The 15377-nt window shown below is 47.5% G+C and overlaps 2 protein-coding genes across 2 annotated transcripts in view; both read right to left on the reverse strand.

Annotated features, from left to right (window-relative positions):
• The window catches only part of usp22 (ubiquitin specific peptidase 22), a 33413-nt gene extending 29284 nt beyond the window's left edge, over positions 1–4129 (reverse strand). The window contains exon 1 of the mRNA XM_064324366.1: positions 2491–4129. Within this exon, the coding sequence (XP_064180436.1) occupies positions 2491–2610 (120 nt within the window). The 5' untranslated portion in view covers positions 2611–4129. The remainder of the gene's footprint in view (positions 1–2490) is intronic.
• A 145-nt stretch (positions 4130–4274) lies between these two features.
• cops3 (COP9 signalosome subunit 3) lies at positions 4275–14842 on the reverse strand. The gene is made up of 12 exons (XM_064324367.1): positions 14658–14842; positions 13560–13689; positions 12866–12978; positions 12569–12618; positions 11348–11440; positions 10613–10792; positions 9797–9937; positions 7911–8084; positions 6905–6991; positions 6357–6470; positions 5795–5875; positions 4275–4597 (listed from the first exon to the last, which is right to left on the reverse strand). The coding sequence occupies exons 1-12, from the start codon at positions 14710–14712 to the stop codon at positions 4544–4546; spliced, it is 1272 nt and encodes a 423-aa protein (XP_064180437.1). The 5' UTR covers positions 14713–14842; the 3' UTR covers positions 4275–4543.
• Between the last annotated feature and the right edge of the window lie 535 nt (positions 14843–15377).

A 15377-nucleotide genomic window follows, 5' to 3' on the forward strand; every position in this document is an offset into this window, starting at 1 on the left:
CCAAATATACCTATGACAAGACTCCAATAAGTTTTCTGACCACCCCCCCTCCCCTAAGGCCCGATACCCCCAAAATCATGAAGGCGCAAAGAACTTCACATCCAACACTCAAGGCCCCGTACACTCTGTAATGCACATTATCACAAACCTTGCAGGCTATCGACAAAAGGAACATTAAAATGGCCTCCGAGTTGCTAAAAAGGAATACTGTGCCAGGATCAACTTCTCAACCCAAATCTGACAAATTGTTCTGAGTACAACACGGCCCTGTCAGGGGCACTCGTCAGGTATTCACAAATTATGTCCCGTGGGGGGCTGGAAGTCTTGCATCTGAACTTGGAACTTTTAGAAAATTAGTACCGATGATAAAATAATAAAGCTTACGTATATAAAGTACACGTTAAGTTTAAGTGTGTTAGTTTACTTACAGACCCCACCCCACACCCCCCCCCCCCCCAAAAAAAAACCACTGACCAACCAGGTGGGCGGGCCCTTGTTATGACACGCCCCCTGACTACATACGGTGCGAGGCTTGGTGACCTCACACAAATCACGCTGTTCTGACCCAGGTACGCTGCCCTCAAATCCGCGACCGCCCTCCGCCAGGCGGGTCTGCGGCATTTCCCGGTCAGAGACAGAGCAAACAAACCGCAAGAAAGGCGAGGGTGACAGGGCGTGACCTTAGGGAAGAGGGGTGGGGGGTGGGGGGGAGTTTTTGCAGCCAGTTGCCATTTGTAATACAAAAAGGACCCCAGTACGTCAACAAGAAAAAAACAAATAAACTGGCTGGAAGTTCATGTGGGGACAGAGCTGGCAATTCAGTATGAGCTCAAATGTACCGTCTCGGCACAGTGCAACTTAACAAGGGCGTCCATCCCGGCATCGCCCCGAAAGGACTGCTCCATCTACAATGGGCCGGCTAACTGGGGGACCGCTGACACAGTGCCCGGGCCAAATGGGCCAGACACAGGGGGAGTTTTAAATTAATATTACAATATTAAAAACAGGGAGCCTACAGTGAATACAACTTTGCAAAGGGAAATAGTACACACAAACACACACAGGCACAGGAAATGGAAGGTGCAGAAGACTGCTCAGTGAGAGCTACATGTCAGGCACGTAACTAACAGCGTATAATTTGATTTTATTTAATAAGCATTACATTCTAGATGTACACCTTGCGAATAAATTTGTCGAACCACCTCCCCTGTAGGATCCAGATAATGCGTGTCGGGTACCGCATGCAAGTGGTTTCGACATGGACGAACGTATCGCCAGCGCGCGCCATAGGTGTGACTGACACACGCGCGGCTCAAGTCGTTCGAATGTTTCGAAAAGCACGTTAACGCTTCAAAGAAACGTTTGTTTTGCTGCATCGCGGTGGGGACTGAACCGATGGGCCTGTAGCAAGCTAAATGCGTTGCGCCGTAACGCGGGGGTGGATTATGAACGCGGATGGCGTACAAAGCTAGCCACAGTCGGGGCCTGCTAGTGTTCGCTCGCATTCGCGACTGGACTCTAAAGGACAGGTTATATGTCTCTTGTACAATACCACACCGAAGTGCTAGTGAGCTGTGACAAGATTGACGGTCCACTCCCCTCATACACGAACACAAATGTAGCTCTTGAGCGGGTGGGTGATTGGTAAACAATGAAAGTGAAACCAAAGGGTCTGTCTCATACCTTCGTCGAACATGTACAATTTTTTAACGGGGAAATGGCCGTGTAGGAGAAATACAACACAGTTTGAGTCGTTTTCAGGCAAAGCGTTATCTGGGCTTGGGTGCATGCAAATTATCGTGAGGTTGGTATCTACGTTGGCGAAACAGCATTTCGGTGAGGCTGTAATGCTGGTGTCAGATAAGATTTGCTGGCTTCATAACGATGTGTGGCCACTTCTAGCAAGCAACCAAGACACCTACCCATCCGTTCAGAATGGGGTTAGGTACGGCTAGAAGGCTACGTCGTTTTTCCATTTATTTGCGTTTCTTTTCTCCATTCCAGGCGCTTGATTTCCCCAAGCAAAGCTCTGCCATTTTTCGAAGACCACATTCACTGCGTGTACACACGCGCACACACACACACGAGCAGTTCAGTGCATGCATCTGCACATCTTCGGGACTCTGTCACTTTTGTCAAAAGCAAAATGATGTGTGCGTGCTGATCCTTATCGTTCCTGTCACCGCGTCTATCGGTTATAGCGAGACACGCCGTGCTAATAGTCCTAGCTAGCAAGCAGGCTGACTAGCTACCGTTTTCGCCCAAACACCTATGCCGCGGAATTAGGCGTTCCATAGATAACCCAATAAGCGAGACTGTGGACACGGCGAACCCAAACGCCAAATGTGTGCGTGTAACGTTAGCTGGTTACCTAACCAGCTTTGATCGTGTGAGCTTCTGCGAAAGGCGACCGTGCCGAGCAGCGTGCGCATAGCGCCTCTTAGCACAACTTGAGGTTTGGCGTTTCGTGTTTTTTTTTTTTTTTTTTACCTTGCGTTTCCTGGTTTCGGCAGTCCCGGTCCACACAAAGCACTGATATATCACTCGTAGGTTCTGCTTCCAGTTATCCACCTTAAACCCGTTCACATGGGAACACCCGGCAGGACTCATGACAGAAACGACATTCAGTTTATTGTTTTTTTTTTAAACGATGAAACGTGTCCGAGGCGCGAGATTATCCAGAAATTGGTCCGATATAAGTGACTTAGCTAGAGACACCCACGCCAAAATCCCGGGTGCGAATGGGGAAGGGGGGACACACCAAGGTAATTCGTTTGTCGTGTTCTTGTTTATTATGAAGAATGTCTGCCTTTGCGCCTATTCCTGTTTGTCTAGTAGCTCTCTGGCACGTCCAGTTCAGAAGTAGTCCTCTACTCCCGATTCTTTTAATGGTCGGCAATGGAATTCAACGGAACACCGCGAGCCCTGCAAGGCCCACCCCACGCCTTTTCCGATTGGCCAATGCAGAGACGCGGCCGCCTGGACTGGCTGCCACAGTGTCGTTTCTCATCGGAGGTCCTCCCCGTGCTGCGTAACAACAGTTGTGATTGGCGCTAGGAGACGCTGCTCAAAAATCAAAAGGCGTTTCCGCTTGTGAGGAAGCTCCAATTGGTCGCACGGGCAACGTGAGCCAAGGTCTCCTGCATCCTGGTGGTAACGTCAGTTATAAAAAGAGAGAAAAAAATATCCAGCAGCAGCAACCAACACCACATCTTCTCAAGTACAAGTTTGGATCGTTTCAATAAGCGAAATGTGGAAAAGTTGATTCCACTTTTACGTTAGACGTGGATGAAAGAAAGGAGGTTCAAAGTTAGCTTTACTCCCGATAGCCGAGCTGTTGTACGTGCAGTCCTGGTGCGATGCACCCACGCGAGGCATAAACTTGTCTCGGTGAGCCTTTGAGTTCTGCACCGCGATACGTCACTTCCGACTCGTCTCGCTGTGGTTAGCCGCCGACAGACCTCCCGTGCTCAATCGAAAGAGCCTTCTGTCAATGCTTTTTCCAAAGCAACGGCATTACACGCGAATCTAAGCTATACCATCACTCAAAGGAAGGAAACATTTTGTGAATGAACAAAAACACTCACGTAGGCATTGTCTCTCTTATGTAACAGCAATTGATGGGGGGGAAAAAAAGAAAAATCTATCCCGTCAACTTTTAACAACAGCACAGCGCAATCACTGACTTTTGTACCTTGTTATGGTTTCTAAAATTGGCCTCAGATTTCCAAAATTCTGTTTCAAAATGGTAACGCGTAATAAACAATTTACAGCACGCAGAAGTTGAAAACGCACAATCTGACAAGGCTATAAGACGATACAGTCTCGGAGGCTGTACGTATGAAGGTAACTGTCGACCGTACGAACGGAGACAGAATCTTTCAGAAGGTTTTGTGCTTTAAACAAAAATTCCAAACAAAAGGACAAAATATACTTTACTTTTTGCCATCGATGAACAAAAGAAACCATTAGCATGACAAGGGAGACCTCTAGAGGTTAAAAATGAAAATATCTGCTTTGACCCCACCACCCCCAAATGGTCTCATTTTGATATTTTTTGAGGAACCCGGTCAGTTAGAGCCCTTAGAATCTTTTCCAGCCCCTCTACCCCCCACGTAATTTTACCTGAAGAGGTTTATCTTGAATTGAACAAAGGGCTCAACGGTCAGAAATTACGGAACTGTAAAAAGTAAAAAAAAAAAAAAGAAAAAGTCTGCAATGATAAATTAAAGTTTAAAGCCGTATATAATAAAGTTTTAAGCATATTCACTAAATGTTTTTGAACAAACAAGTCCGGTTTTTATTAGTTTTTTTTTGTTAAATGAAGCAATGGTGCTTAAATTTGAACACTGATAAATAAAATGCACAAACTGTTTTTCTTTAGTATTCCTCATGACTGTGTGAAAGCAGTATTATTTCACACTGTTATATTTTTTCATGAACAATGTCCAGGCTCCACCGATTAAACTTTGCTTAAAAAACGTCTTCCAAAATTAACCCGACTCAAAACAGCACCCCATCCCTTCCCGGTCTCCAAAAGTCTTCAGGAGTAACTTGACGTTTTGCTTCCAACATCGTCCTCTTGCGATCCCATACTCTGAATCGCAAAACGTGGGGAAGAGAGAAAAATACAGTTATCCTACTTTGTGTAAACAAATGAGAAAAGAGAAGAAAAAAACATTTAACAGTGAAGACAGTTTTGCCTTCAGAAAACTAGGGATACTCCATAATTACATAACTCATTACACTACTCATAATTGCAATTGTCATTACACTACTCATCATTACAATACTCATCACAATACTCATCACTACAATACTCATTACAATACTCAATAAACTACTCATCATTACAATACTCACTACAATACTCATCATTACACTACTCATCACTACAATACTCATCATTACACTACTCATCACTACAATACTCATTACACTACTCATCACAACAATACTCATTATTACACTATTCACAATTGCAACACTCAATACACTACTCATTACACTACTCATCATTACAATACTCATTGCACTATGTAAACGCGGTCAGGGTTACTGCTCCAGTGCTGGAGGACAGGGTATCAGCTGTGGGCTGCACTCGCTAAAGAGCCGCTCCTGATTGCCTAAAAATGTCCCGGCTCCTCTAAACAGATGCTGTCAGCTGCGCTAAACTGCAGTGTGAGCTTCGGAGCTCCAGAGCTCACACAATATGTGGAAATTTTCTTTGATTTAAATGATTCATTTTTCACCAGGAACAGAATGATTATGAATGGTCTAATTATGAACATAGTGACTCTCCAAACCAATGCAAAATCTTGTCAGAAAGGGTAGCAAAAAAAGAAATTGGTGATGTTTTATGCACAGCATGATTGCCCTACAAAATGCATGGTGAGTGTGTGTGTGTGAGAGAGAGTGTGTGTGAGTGTGTGTGTGCGATTATTTGTGTTTGCATTCTTTCCTTTGTGCATATTATTTGCTTGTTTATTAAAAAATGAACACGTCTACTGTGGGTCTGCAACGCAGCTTCTTTCAAAATGAAGGCGTCCAGTAGGTGTGATTATTATTTCCTTGTTTTCCGCTGATTTTCCACACGCTTCTCAATCCTGAAACGCGAGGCCACAAAGGACGTGGACATTTCCCCCATAAATAAAACTAACTGAACACCGGTGCTCAAGGTTCGACAGTAACTGTGCCATAGTAACAGCAGCGAACCTAAAATTTTAAAAAAGACGCTTTTATTCCCAAAACCATGCCCGACCCCAAGCAAACGACGCCCGTGGCAGCCCCTTACCTTCTGTACAAACTGGGGGTTCACCATGATCTCCTGATCCATGGACTTTAGCTTCTCATCCAGCTCTATACACTTCAGCATCTGCGGAGGAACACACAGTTGGTTCTGTTGACACTCAACTAATTATTTTTCTCTCTCTTAACAGTCAGTGGGGAATGGGGGGGGGGGGGGAGTGGCTTGTCAACGCAGCCCAGAATGAAACGTGTGTGAGCAGGGATTTGGCAAGCTGGGCCTGGCAGACAGACATTAATTACACTTAGTCCAGTTAGTACATACTTTTATCCAAAGCAACCTGCACAGCTTACTTTCTCTGCGTACGATCTATTCAGCTGGTTATATACGTTGAAGCAATTCAGGTGAACTGCCTTTGCTCAGGGGTATTGCAGAAGTACACCCTAGCTGGGAATTGAACCCGCAACTTTTGAGTAGCGAGCCCAGTTTCCCAACCGTTGTACCGTTGCACTAACACCCTGCAGATGCACAGATACCACAGATGTGCGGAGATGGACAGATGGCGTTCACAGACAATGGGGGGGGGATTCCCTGTACGCCAGTCCCTCACCTCCTGGTCAATTTTGTGGAGCATTGCTGGGTTGTTGTACTTTTCTGGGTTGTCGTGGAAACAGACCATACCGTCTTTCTGGTTGATGCTGGCGTAAATTTCGCCGTTTTCGATCTGCGGACGAAAACAGGATCAACGGGATTCAAAACAAGGAAACAAAAACAAAAAAAGCCTCAAATCCTCTACTACCTTTTCAGTGACTGGAAATATCAGACAGTGTGAACACAAAAATAAGGTAATAACATCAATTTCCGAACAATTCAATTAATATTCTTTCCAAAGAAAAAACATCAATATGTCTGGCTGTGTATAAAAACGAGAGGCTTTCTGTGATATACTACAGATTTCCTCTACAGTGTAGCAGGAATAATGCTGCAAATGTGTATGTATGTATGTATGTGTGTGTGTATAAGTCTGTGACTGTGTTTACATGTCTGTGTGTGTGTGTATAAGTCTGTGATTGTGTTTATATACGTCTGTATGTATGTGTGTGGGTGTGTGTACGTGTGTGTGTGTGTGTGTGTGTGTGTGTGTCTGTCTGCTCTTACCATGTGCAGGACGTATTTCTCTGCCTCCTGAGGGCCGCTGAGCTGCACTCGGCTTGCCATGTCTTGTAAGGACAGCGTGAGGAACGTCTGCAGAATGGATCAGACCGGGGACGGGGGAAAGAGGAGGAGAGGCTGAGGCGGGGTCGGGAGGGGTGGGGTGGGGTGGGTGTTCCGAGGACCTGTGACCCCAGATCAGCCTGAGGGGGCGGGGTCTGGAACCCCACCTGCGCCCACATCCCAAACGCAGGGCCCACCAGAGTAAAGACCGAACAGGCCAACCAGACGATCCACTCCAGCGCTCCGTTCTGCCCTCCTCACATCCTTGCGACGGCCCGTGACGCTGTAACGCCAGCAGGGCCCAGCTGTGATCTCGGACCACTGAGCCACCGATCAGGAGACCTTCAGCCAATTATAATCAGATTACCCCGCACCTGTGACTCAGTCACACCTCAGCCCCCTCACACGCGTGGACTTGGATCAACGCTAAACTGCACCTCTGAAACATGGCACCCACCCTCCAAAAATAATCTCACAATTTCAATTAAAAGACAATGCAAACCCGTCACTTTCAATGTGCCCTGAAGCTGAATATCTGCAGTTACGAAATTAAAGTATTTTGAATATGCTGCTTTGTACAGGGTCATTCCTAAAATGAGGAGGGAGGGAAGGAGACTGCAGTTCCGCTCAGCTACCTTAGCCTCTGAGACAAGTTAACTGCATCGCCCCCTGGTGGAGGGAGGCTGCAGATCACTCACCTTGGCTAGCCCCTCAGACAGGTTACCTACATCGCCCCCTGGTGGAGGGAGGTCACAGCACGGTAACCTTGGTTAGCATCTCAGACAGGTTACCTACATCGCCCCCTGGTGGTGGGAGGCCGCACTGCGCTCACCTTGATTAGCCGCTCAGACAGGCTACCTACATGGCCCCCTGGTGGAGGGAGGTCACAGCATGCTCACCTTAGTTAGCCCCTCAGACAGGTTACCTACATCGCCCCCTGGTGGCTCACCTTGGTTAGCCGCTGGATGTTCTTCTTGTACAGGGAGGCCAGGCACTGCTTGACCAGGCCCGTGTTGCTGTCTCGCATGAAGGCCTCGCCGTGTTTGCCCACCAGGCCGCGCAGCTCCGTGGGGTTGTTGCTGGCGTACACCTGCGCCAGCTCGTGGTACGCGTTGCTAAGAGGCTGCGGTGCGGCGGGGGGGGGGAGAGCACAGCCTGTTACAACGTCTACAAAACTCATTTATTTGCACTGTTGTGCCTGTGAAGAACGCAAATGCAAGAACTCTCAGATCAGGCTGAAGCATCAAATAACATTTAAATGCACCAGTAAAATGTATAAATCCTTTTTGTTATCAAATTTATTTATTTTTTTTTAAAGGATGGAGGAAGAGAAAGAAAATAATGGCATACATTATCAACATTATTACTGTCACTGGCCAAATTCCTCCCAAGGTACATATAAGATGATGGGTTGTGTACAGTGTGCGCATATGTGTATATCTGCCATAGTGCGCATATGTGTATTTACGTATGTATGCTTGTGTGTGTGTGTGTGTGTGTGTGTGTGTGTGTGAGTTCATGTGAGTGAGTAAGCGTGCACTAACACCATCAGTAGTGTGGGAATGCTGTTAGCTGGTCTGGCACTGTTTCTCATGTTCCTCAGAACACACATACTTTCTCCTGCATTGTGAGTCACTCTGAATAAGCAAAATTAATGTGATGTGATGTAATGCAACAAACCCTCCTCCCCCTCCCCCCCCAATGGGACTGTCTTCCTGTTGCTAGGAGATTTCAACTGTTAACAGGGAAAGAGTCCATTCAGCTTTCACACCATCCAACACACAGAGCCCCTCTGAGGGGTCCCAAGGGGGGATTTAGGATTGAGTGTCTGCTGTACCGGACTAGTGCGGCTCTAAACCAAGGGACGAGATTTTTCCACAATTAATCAGACATGTTCCCCTTGATGAACCTGCTCATGGACCCGTGAGTTCTCCTCACCTTGATGAACCTGCTCATTAACCTGTGAGTTCTCCTCACCTGGATAAACCTGCTTATGAACCTGTGAGTTCTCCTCACCTGGATAAACCTGCTTATGAACCTGTGAGTTCTCCTCACCTTGATGAACCTGCTCATTAACCTGTGAGTTCTCCTCACCTTGATGAACCTGCTCGTGAACCTGTGAGTTCTCCTCACCTTGATGAACCTGCTCATTAACCTGTGAGTTCTCCTCACCTGGATGAACCTGCTCATGAACCTGTGAGTTCTCCTCACCTGGATGAACCTGCTCATTAACCTGTGAGTTCTCCTCACCTGGATGAACCTGCTCATTAACCTGTGAGTTCTCCTCACCTTGATGAACCTGCTCATTAACCTGTGAGTTCTCCTCACCTTGATGAACCTGCTCATTAACCTGCGAGTTCTCCTCACCTAGATGAACCTGCTAATTAACCTGTGAGTTCTCCTCACCTGGATGAACCTGCTCATTAACCTGTGAGGTCTCCTCACCTTGATGAACCTGCTCATGAACCTGTGAGTTCTCCTCACCTGGATGAACCTGCTCATGGACCTGTGAGTTCTCCTCACCTTGATGAACCTGCTCATTAACCTGTGAGTTCTCCTCACCTGGATGAACCTGCTCATTAACCTGTGAGTTCTCCTCACCTTGATGAACCTGCTCATTAACCTGTGAGTTCTCCTCACCTTGATGAACCTGCTCATGAACCTGTGAGTTCTCCTCACCTGGATGAACCTGCTGATTAACCTGTGAGTTCTCCTCACCTTGATGAACCTGCTCATTAACCTGTGAGTTCTCCTCACCTGGATGAACCTGATCATGGACCTGTGAGTTCTCCTCACCTTGATGAACCTGCTCATTAACCTGTGAGTTCTCCTCACCTTGATGAACCTGCCCACGATCTGCGAGGTGTATTTAGGCAGCGGCTGCACTTTCCCGTGGAGGATGAGGGACACCAGGATGTACTTCTTGTAGGCCTCCAGCATGATGTGACTGACGGCCATCGCGGGAGTGGTTATCGCCTGAGGAGACCGAGGGAGAGAGGATTCATCACACAAAATAAAATTTAAAAATACCAAAAACAAAAAAATCCAAATAAATGAAAACTGAATGCATGGATGGGGTCTGATCTCCAGCGCTCGTCTCTGTAAAATTTGCCCAGTATTCTCCTCAGACTGCAACGCAGCGACTGTTTAACGCTCCAGTGCATTAAAGCACGTCAATCACAACATCTTACAGAGTAATAAACACTGTTTAGATAAAAAATATATAATAATAATAAAAATAGGCAATACATTCACTCATAATGTTGCGAAGGATGTGCATACCAAATACGTTTTTTTGAATTTGAAACAACATACTTCTATTTTGCCGAGGATCATTCAGTGACTCCTTAATGGGCCCCCAGGGGCCTCCTAAATCCAGCTCGGGGACCCCTGTCCCAGGTCACCAGCCACACCCCGTGTACTCACTGGTTTTATGGCATTTTTAAGTGCAAGACTGTTAAGTTACTGGGAGCTACATAACACACAGGGCCCACACGTGACTGACAACGCTGCTGAACGTGGTACGACAGAGCGGTAAATAAAAGACTCCAGTGTGATTGAGCCAAACACACCAGAACGCTGAACTAGAACAGAGAATCCAGTCTATCCAGACTTGTTGTGTACAGAGCTTGAGTGCGGGATTCCTGCTACCTGCTCGTAGAAATACAGCGCCCTTTCGAAGTCCTTGAGGCCCGTGTAGATCATGCCGCCGTAGTAGTAGTAGCACAGGAAGTGCTTGGCGTCGTAGGAGCCGTTCTCCTTGCAGATGTCGGTCATGTCCAGCTCCAGGAACGGAAGGGCGGGTTTGAAGCACTTCGCTAACAAGCACAGCTGGAGACGGGGACGGAAGACGTCGAAACGGAACGTTCAAGAGCGGTGGGAAAAAAAAAACATTAGGCGAACGTTGTCCCTCAGCTGGGTTTTGAACCTGCAGCCTCCTGGTTATGGATTCTTATTTAATGTTCAACACTGGCAGTCAAGCTTGGGAGATCACTGTGGTACTCAAAGGCTGTTCTGGGCATAAATCACATCCTGGGTATAAATCAGAAAAGCGTTTGAGTTTAACTGAAAAAAACAAACAAAAAAAAAACATCCAGCACTAACTGAAATGCATATTTTGCACAATTAAACCTGCATTTAAAAAAACGAAATAAGCCAAGGGATACCAACACTCAACATTCATCTTCCAAGGGGGTAAAAATAGAATCCGATGTTACTGAAAACAATTCCAAAGAAAGACTGGCTAAAACCCACAGAAAATCAAACCCCTTCCAGGTCTCCACAGGATCCCAGCGCTCTGACAACCTGCAATTATCCGCAGGCAAAAAATCAGGCCCTCTCAGGAGAGCCTGGCACCTGCGAGCTTTTCACACGACGCTCCCTCACCTGACACAGGTCTGCGTGCACTGAGGTGAGCTGGTTGGAGTTCATCTGTATTTTGTCTATTGCCTGTTTGATAATGCCGATGCCCCTCAACGGCTGCAAGTCAAGAAGAAACCCAGAGTCACAACCGCTCAACCGCGACCACAAATAAAACGCAGGTGGATCAGTGAGGTGTTTGGCCGCAAAAAAATATTCATAAGGCCTTTTTTTTGGCCTTCCCTACTTCACTTACTACATTCACACATGCACGGACATGCATCTGAAACGATAAATCTGTCTCTAAAACGATCTACTGGGCAATCCAGCCACAAGGCCACATCGGGCAGCCAGAGCAAAGCTGTTCTTTAAGTGCATGTTTGCTCAGCACTTTGACAGGTCAGGCAGGCCGTTGTGAGAATGCACAAAGCAGCACAGGAGAGACATGTGCACTAAGCCTTCTCTGGATGTAGAACAGGACTCTGCCACCCTGGTGCTGGAGAGCCACCGGATGTGCTGGGTTTTTATGTTACCCAGCACTTTAATGACTAATTAAAGCAGGACCAGGACCGGAGACCCCAGCAGACCCTGCGGCTCTCCGGGTCCAGGGCTGGGGACCCCAGAAGACCTTGCGGCTCTCCAGGACCAGGGCTGGGGACCCCAGCAGACCCTGCGGCTCTCCAGGACCAGGGCTGGGGACCCCAGAAGACCCTGTGGCTTTGCAGGACCAGGGCTGGGGTCCCCAGCAGACCCTGCGGCTCTCCGGGTCCAGGGCTGGGGACCCCAGAAGACCCTGCGGCTCTCCAGGACCAGGGCTGGGGACCCCAGCAGACCCTGCGGCTCTCCAGGACCAGGGCTGGGGACCCCAGAAGACCCTGTGGCTTTGCAGGACCAGGGCTGGGGTCCCCAGCAGACCCTGCGGCTCTCCAGGACCAGGGCTGGGGACCCCAGCAGACCCTGCGGCTCTCCAGGACCAGGGCTGGGGACCCCAGAAGACCCTGTGGCTTTGCAGGACCAGGGCTGGGGTCCCCAGCAGACCCTGCGGCTCTCCAGGACCAGGGCTGGGGACCCCAGCAGACCCTGCGGCTCTCCAGGACCAGGGCATGGGGACCTCAGCTGACCCTGCGGCTCTCCAGGACCAGGGCATGGGGACCTCAGCTGACCCTGCGGCTCTCCGGGACCAGGGCTGGGGACCCCAGAAGATCAAAAAAATACAAAAGAAAAGAATGGAAGCAGAGGAGGACTTGCCTGTTTTCGTTCAACCAGAGCGTTGGTCAGCTGGTGGCAAAGCCCAGCGACTGCAAAGGAAACGGAAAAGAGGCGTCATCAGGGTTAGGGTTGGGACGTGAGTGGAGAGCCTCTCTCCGGGAAGCCTGCTGCTCCTCACACACACACCCACTCGCATACACACACACACACACACTCACAATCATACACACTCATGCACACACTCACTCACACAGACAAACACACACGCAGACGTGCACACTCACTCACACATGCACATACAACCACGCGCACACACACATGTACACACACACTCACAGGTGTCTGTTGCGTATCGGATTTGTTCTCCATTGGATGTGCTGATGAAGAGCTGAACTTGGGAGAATAACGTTTCAAAGTCGGGGATGCTTGGCATGGAAAACTTCACAAATCTGAAAGGGACCAGAAATGGCACACGACACAAACATAAGTATTTATTTAATTAATTTATTTTTTAAATGTTTATTCCATAGTGATGGATACTGTCTACACAGAGAGAACTGCAAAACAATAATCCAGCATAAGGCATCACAGCCTTTGTAGCTACTGATAATTTCAAATGCCCGTCCTTAGATAGATGGATCTCTTTTACATTAAATATGCAAATAAGAAAGCAAATGTCAAGAACCCCAGATTAAGTACACAGCTGCTTTTCTAATCAGAGAGAACTCCAGTGGTAGGCCATGAAGACGATTTTGAAACATGATATTGCACATTTATTTATTGCCTAAGACTGGGGATGCCCTTGCGGCCATCGTCATTTTAGCTAAAAGCGGGCCTCATAGTCAGAATCAAGACAAACTTAGACGTCTTTCATATTTACAAGATTGTTGCCACCGCTGCACAAAGATAAACTCCAAGCTTAATCACAACACACTTCTGACATCTAAAGGCCAACTAGGAAAAAGAGCTGCGGGCTTTTCGAAATAACGAACGGTGAAGAGGTGCTAAGTTTACCGGCGGCGGTACTCACAGTACGGCCAGCACTCCGAGCGAGTGCTCCTGGATGTCCAGCGCTCCTAATACTGTGTCCAGGTGAGACAGGTTCTTGGCGAGCAGCTCTCCGCTCTTGTTGATCAGCTCGCACAGAGGAGTCATCTGACCTGGGTATTGACGACAACATAAAACAACGTGGGGTCCTAATCAAGGACGTAGAGATGTACTTTGGGGGCGTGGGACAACAGTACCACCCAATACAGCATGGCAATATTGGGGGGACCATTTGATATTTTCACAAAGTTGGGGGAAAATTGTGTCAAATTTTTTCCAACAATGTCAAATTTAGCTAGTAACAGTTATTTACCCATCTTGCTAAGACAATGCAATTTACTTGAATGAAACGAGCGCACAGCGATCAACACTGAATTGTTCACGTTATCTACGACTACGACCAACAACACTTGATGTTTCACATGCCGCTAGCAAGTTAAGTTAGCTAAATAATAGCTTGACTGCTAGCGCTCATCATTCTGCCGCGGCTAACGGTTGGATGGCATCCGCGCTAGACATCTAGCAAACTGGACTTCTCATGCTATCTTGGAAGCAGATCGGTGTAACGGAAAATTAGTTAAATGCTAGCTCATCTGCCAAAGTATAACATGCCCCTTGCCTAGCGAACTAAAGCCAGCCTATGCTATAGTGAAATGTGCTGATAGCAATACTAACAGGGCCTGCACGCATTCGCTAAAGTACAAACGAGTCGTTTATTGACATGTCAGGGAACCAATTAGACATTCTTCTGGTAAACTCCAGCCAATTACACAAGCCTTCGGGTGGAACTAACTGCCAACGTTCCTCCACAAATATTTTCAGGAGGAAAACATAAAAGTGCATTAGTTAGAGATTGGTTCAGTGGCAGTGTATAAGACTGCATCAAACCCCTACGTCGTGCTCTCACTTTAAGTCACGCCACAGCCAACAGGTCAAATCAGCCAGCTAGCTACCCACAGGCTACTAGTCAATATAAAGCAGGCTCAGTTCCGCAACTACTTGGCCGGTAAGCAAGCACCGGGCTTCTGGTCAGATAAATATTACATGTGTTTTTAGGAATGAAGACGCATTGCGTCCGTACCTTGAGCAGAGAGCTGCCGCACATTGTTCACGAACTGCTCCAAGGCTGAAGCCATTCTCTCCTGTGGGGTGGTTACTGCGCTACCTTACTCTGCGTTCATTCAAATCTGTCAGGAACAAGCCCGTGGTGAGTGGAGTGGGCCAGTGAGCCGCCACTGACGAGAAGTATCGCGATACTGTCTTCCGAGACGAGATTTCGGCCGTTGTTCTTGCCGAGCTGCATTCGCCGAACCAGCGCGGACATACTCGGAAAATAGTAATGTTCAACGCGCACAAACGGAGTTGTTAAAGAGGACGCACCCTTCTTGAAGAAGAAATGCATTTTATGTATGTGTAGTACCAAGTGTAAGACTTCTTGTAACAATTTGCGCTTTCATGTGAGCACGTGTAGGCTGATCAAAACTTGTTCTACAGTAACAAACCCAGCTGCTTGACAGACCTATGAATTGAGGACTAAATGTGGGTGATGCTGTCGCAGCATTAAAGCCACTGGTGGGGGCAACCTTGGTGTGTGTGTGTGTGTGTGTGTATGGTGCATGCTGCACATATCCCACAAGGCATTGCTTCACCTAGGGCTGCTGATTGAAAGCCCTCTGGGGCTGGAGTTTGAGACCCCTGGACTACTGGTGTTGTACTGGCTTGGACACGAGCATTATTTTCTTTTAAAAATAGTTTTAAAGTGTTTTATTTTTTACTCCCCAAACCGTATTTGTAGGCCCAT

The sequence above is a fragment of the Anguilla rostrata genome, chromosome 2 (assembly GCF_018555375.3).
Source record: "Anguilla rostrata isolate EN2019 chromosome 2, ASM1855537v3, whole genome shotgun sequence".
Classification (NCBI taxonomy): Eukaryota; Metazoa; Chordata; class Actinopteri; order Anguilliformes; family Anguillidae; genus Anguilla; species Anguilla rostrata.

Excerpts from the sequence above, each read along its gene's own strand:
- cops3 (XM_064324367.1), bottom strand. The coding sequence starts at position 14,712 with ATGGCTTCAGCCTTGGAGCAGTTCGTGAACAATGTGCGGCAGCTCTCT. Across the intron at positions 6,471-6,904 it reads AGAAATACGTCCTGCACATG|ATCGAAAACGGCGAAATTTA; the intron begins GTAAGAGCAGAC and ends TTTCGTCCGCAG. Across the intron at positions 4,598-5,794 it reads ACCCCCAGTTTGTACAGAAG|AGTATGGGATCGCAAGAGGA; the intron begins GTAAGGGGCTGC and ends TTTGCGATTCAG.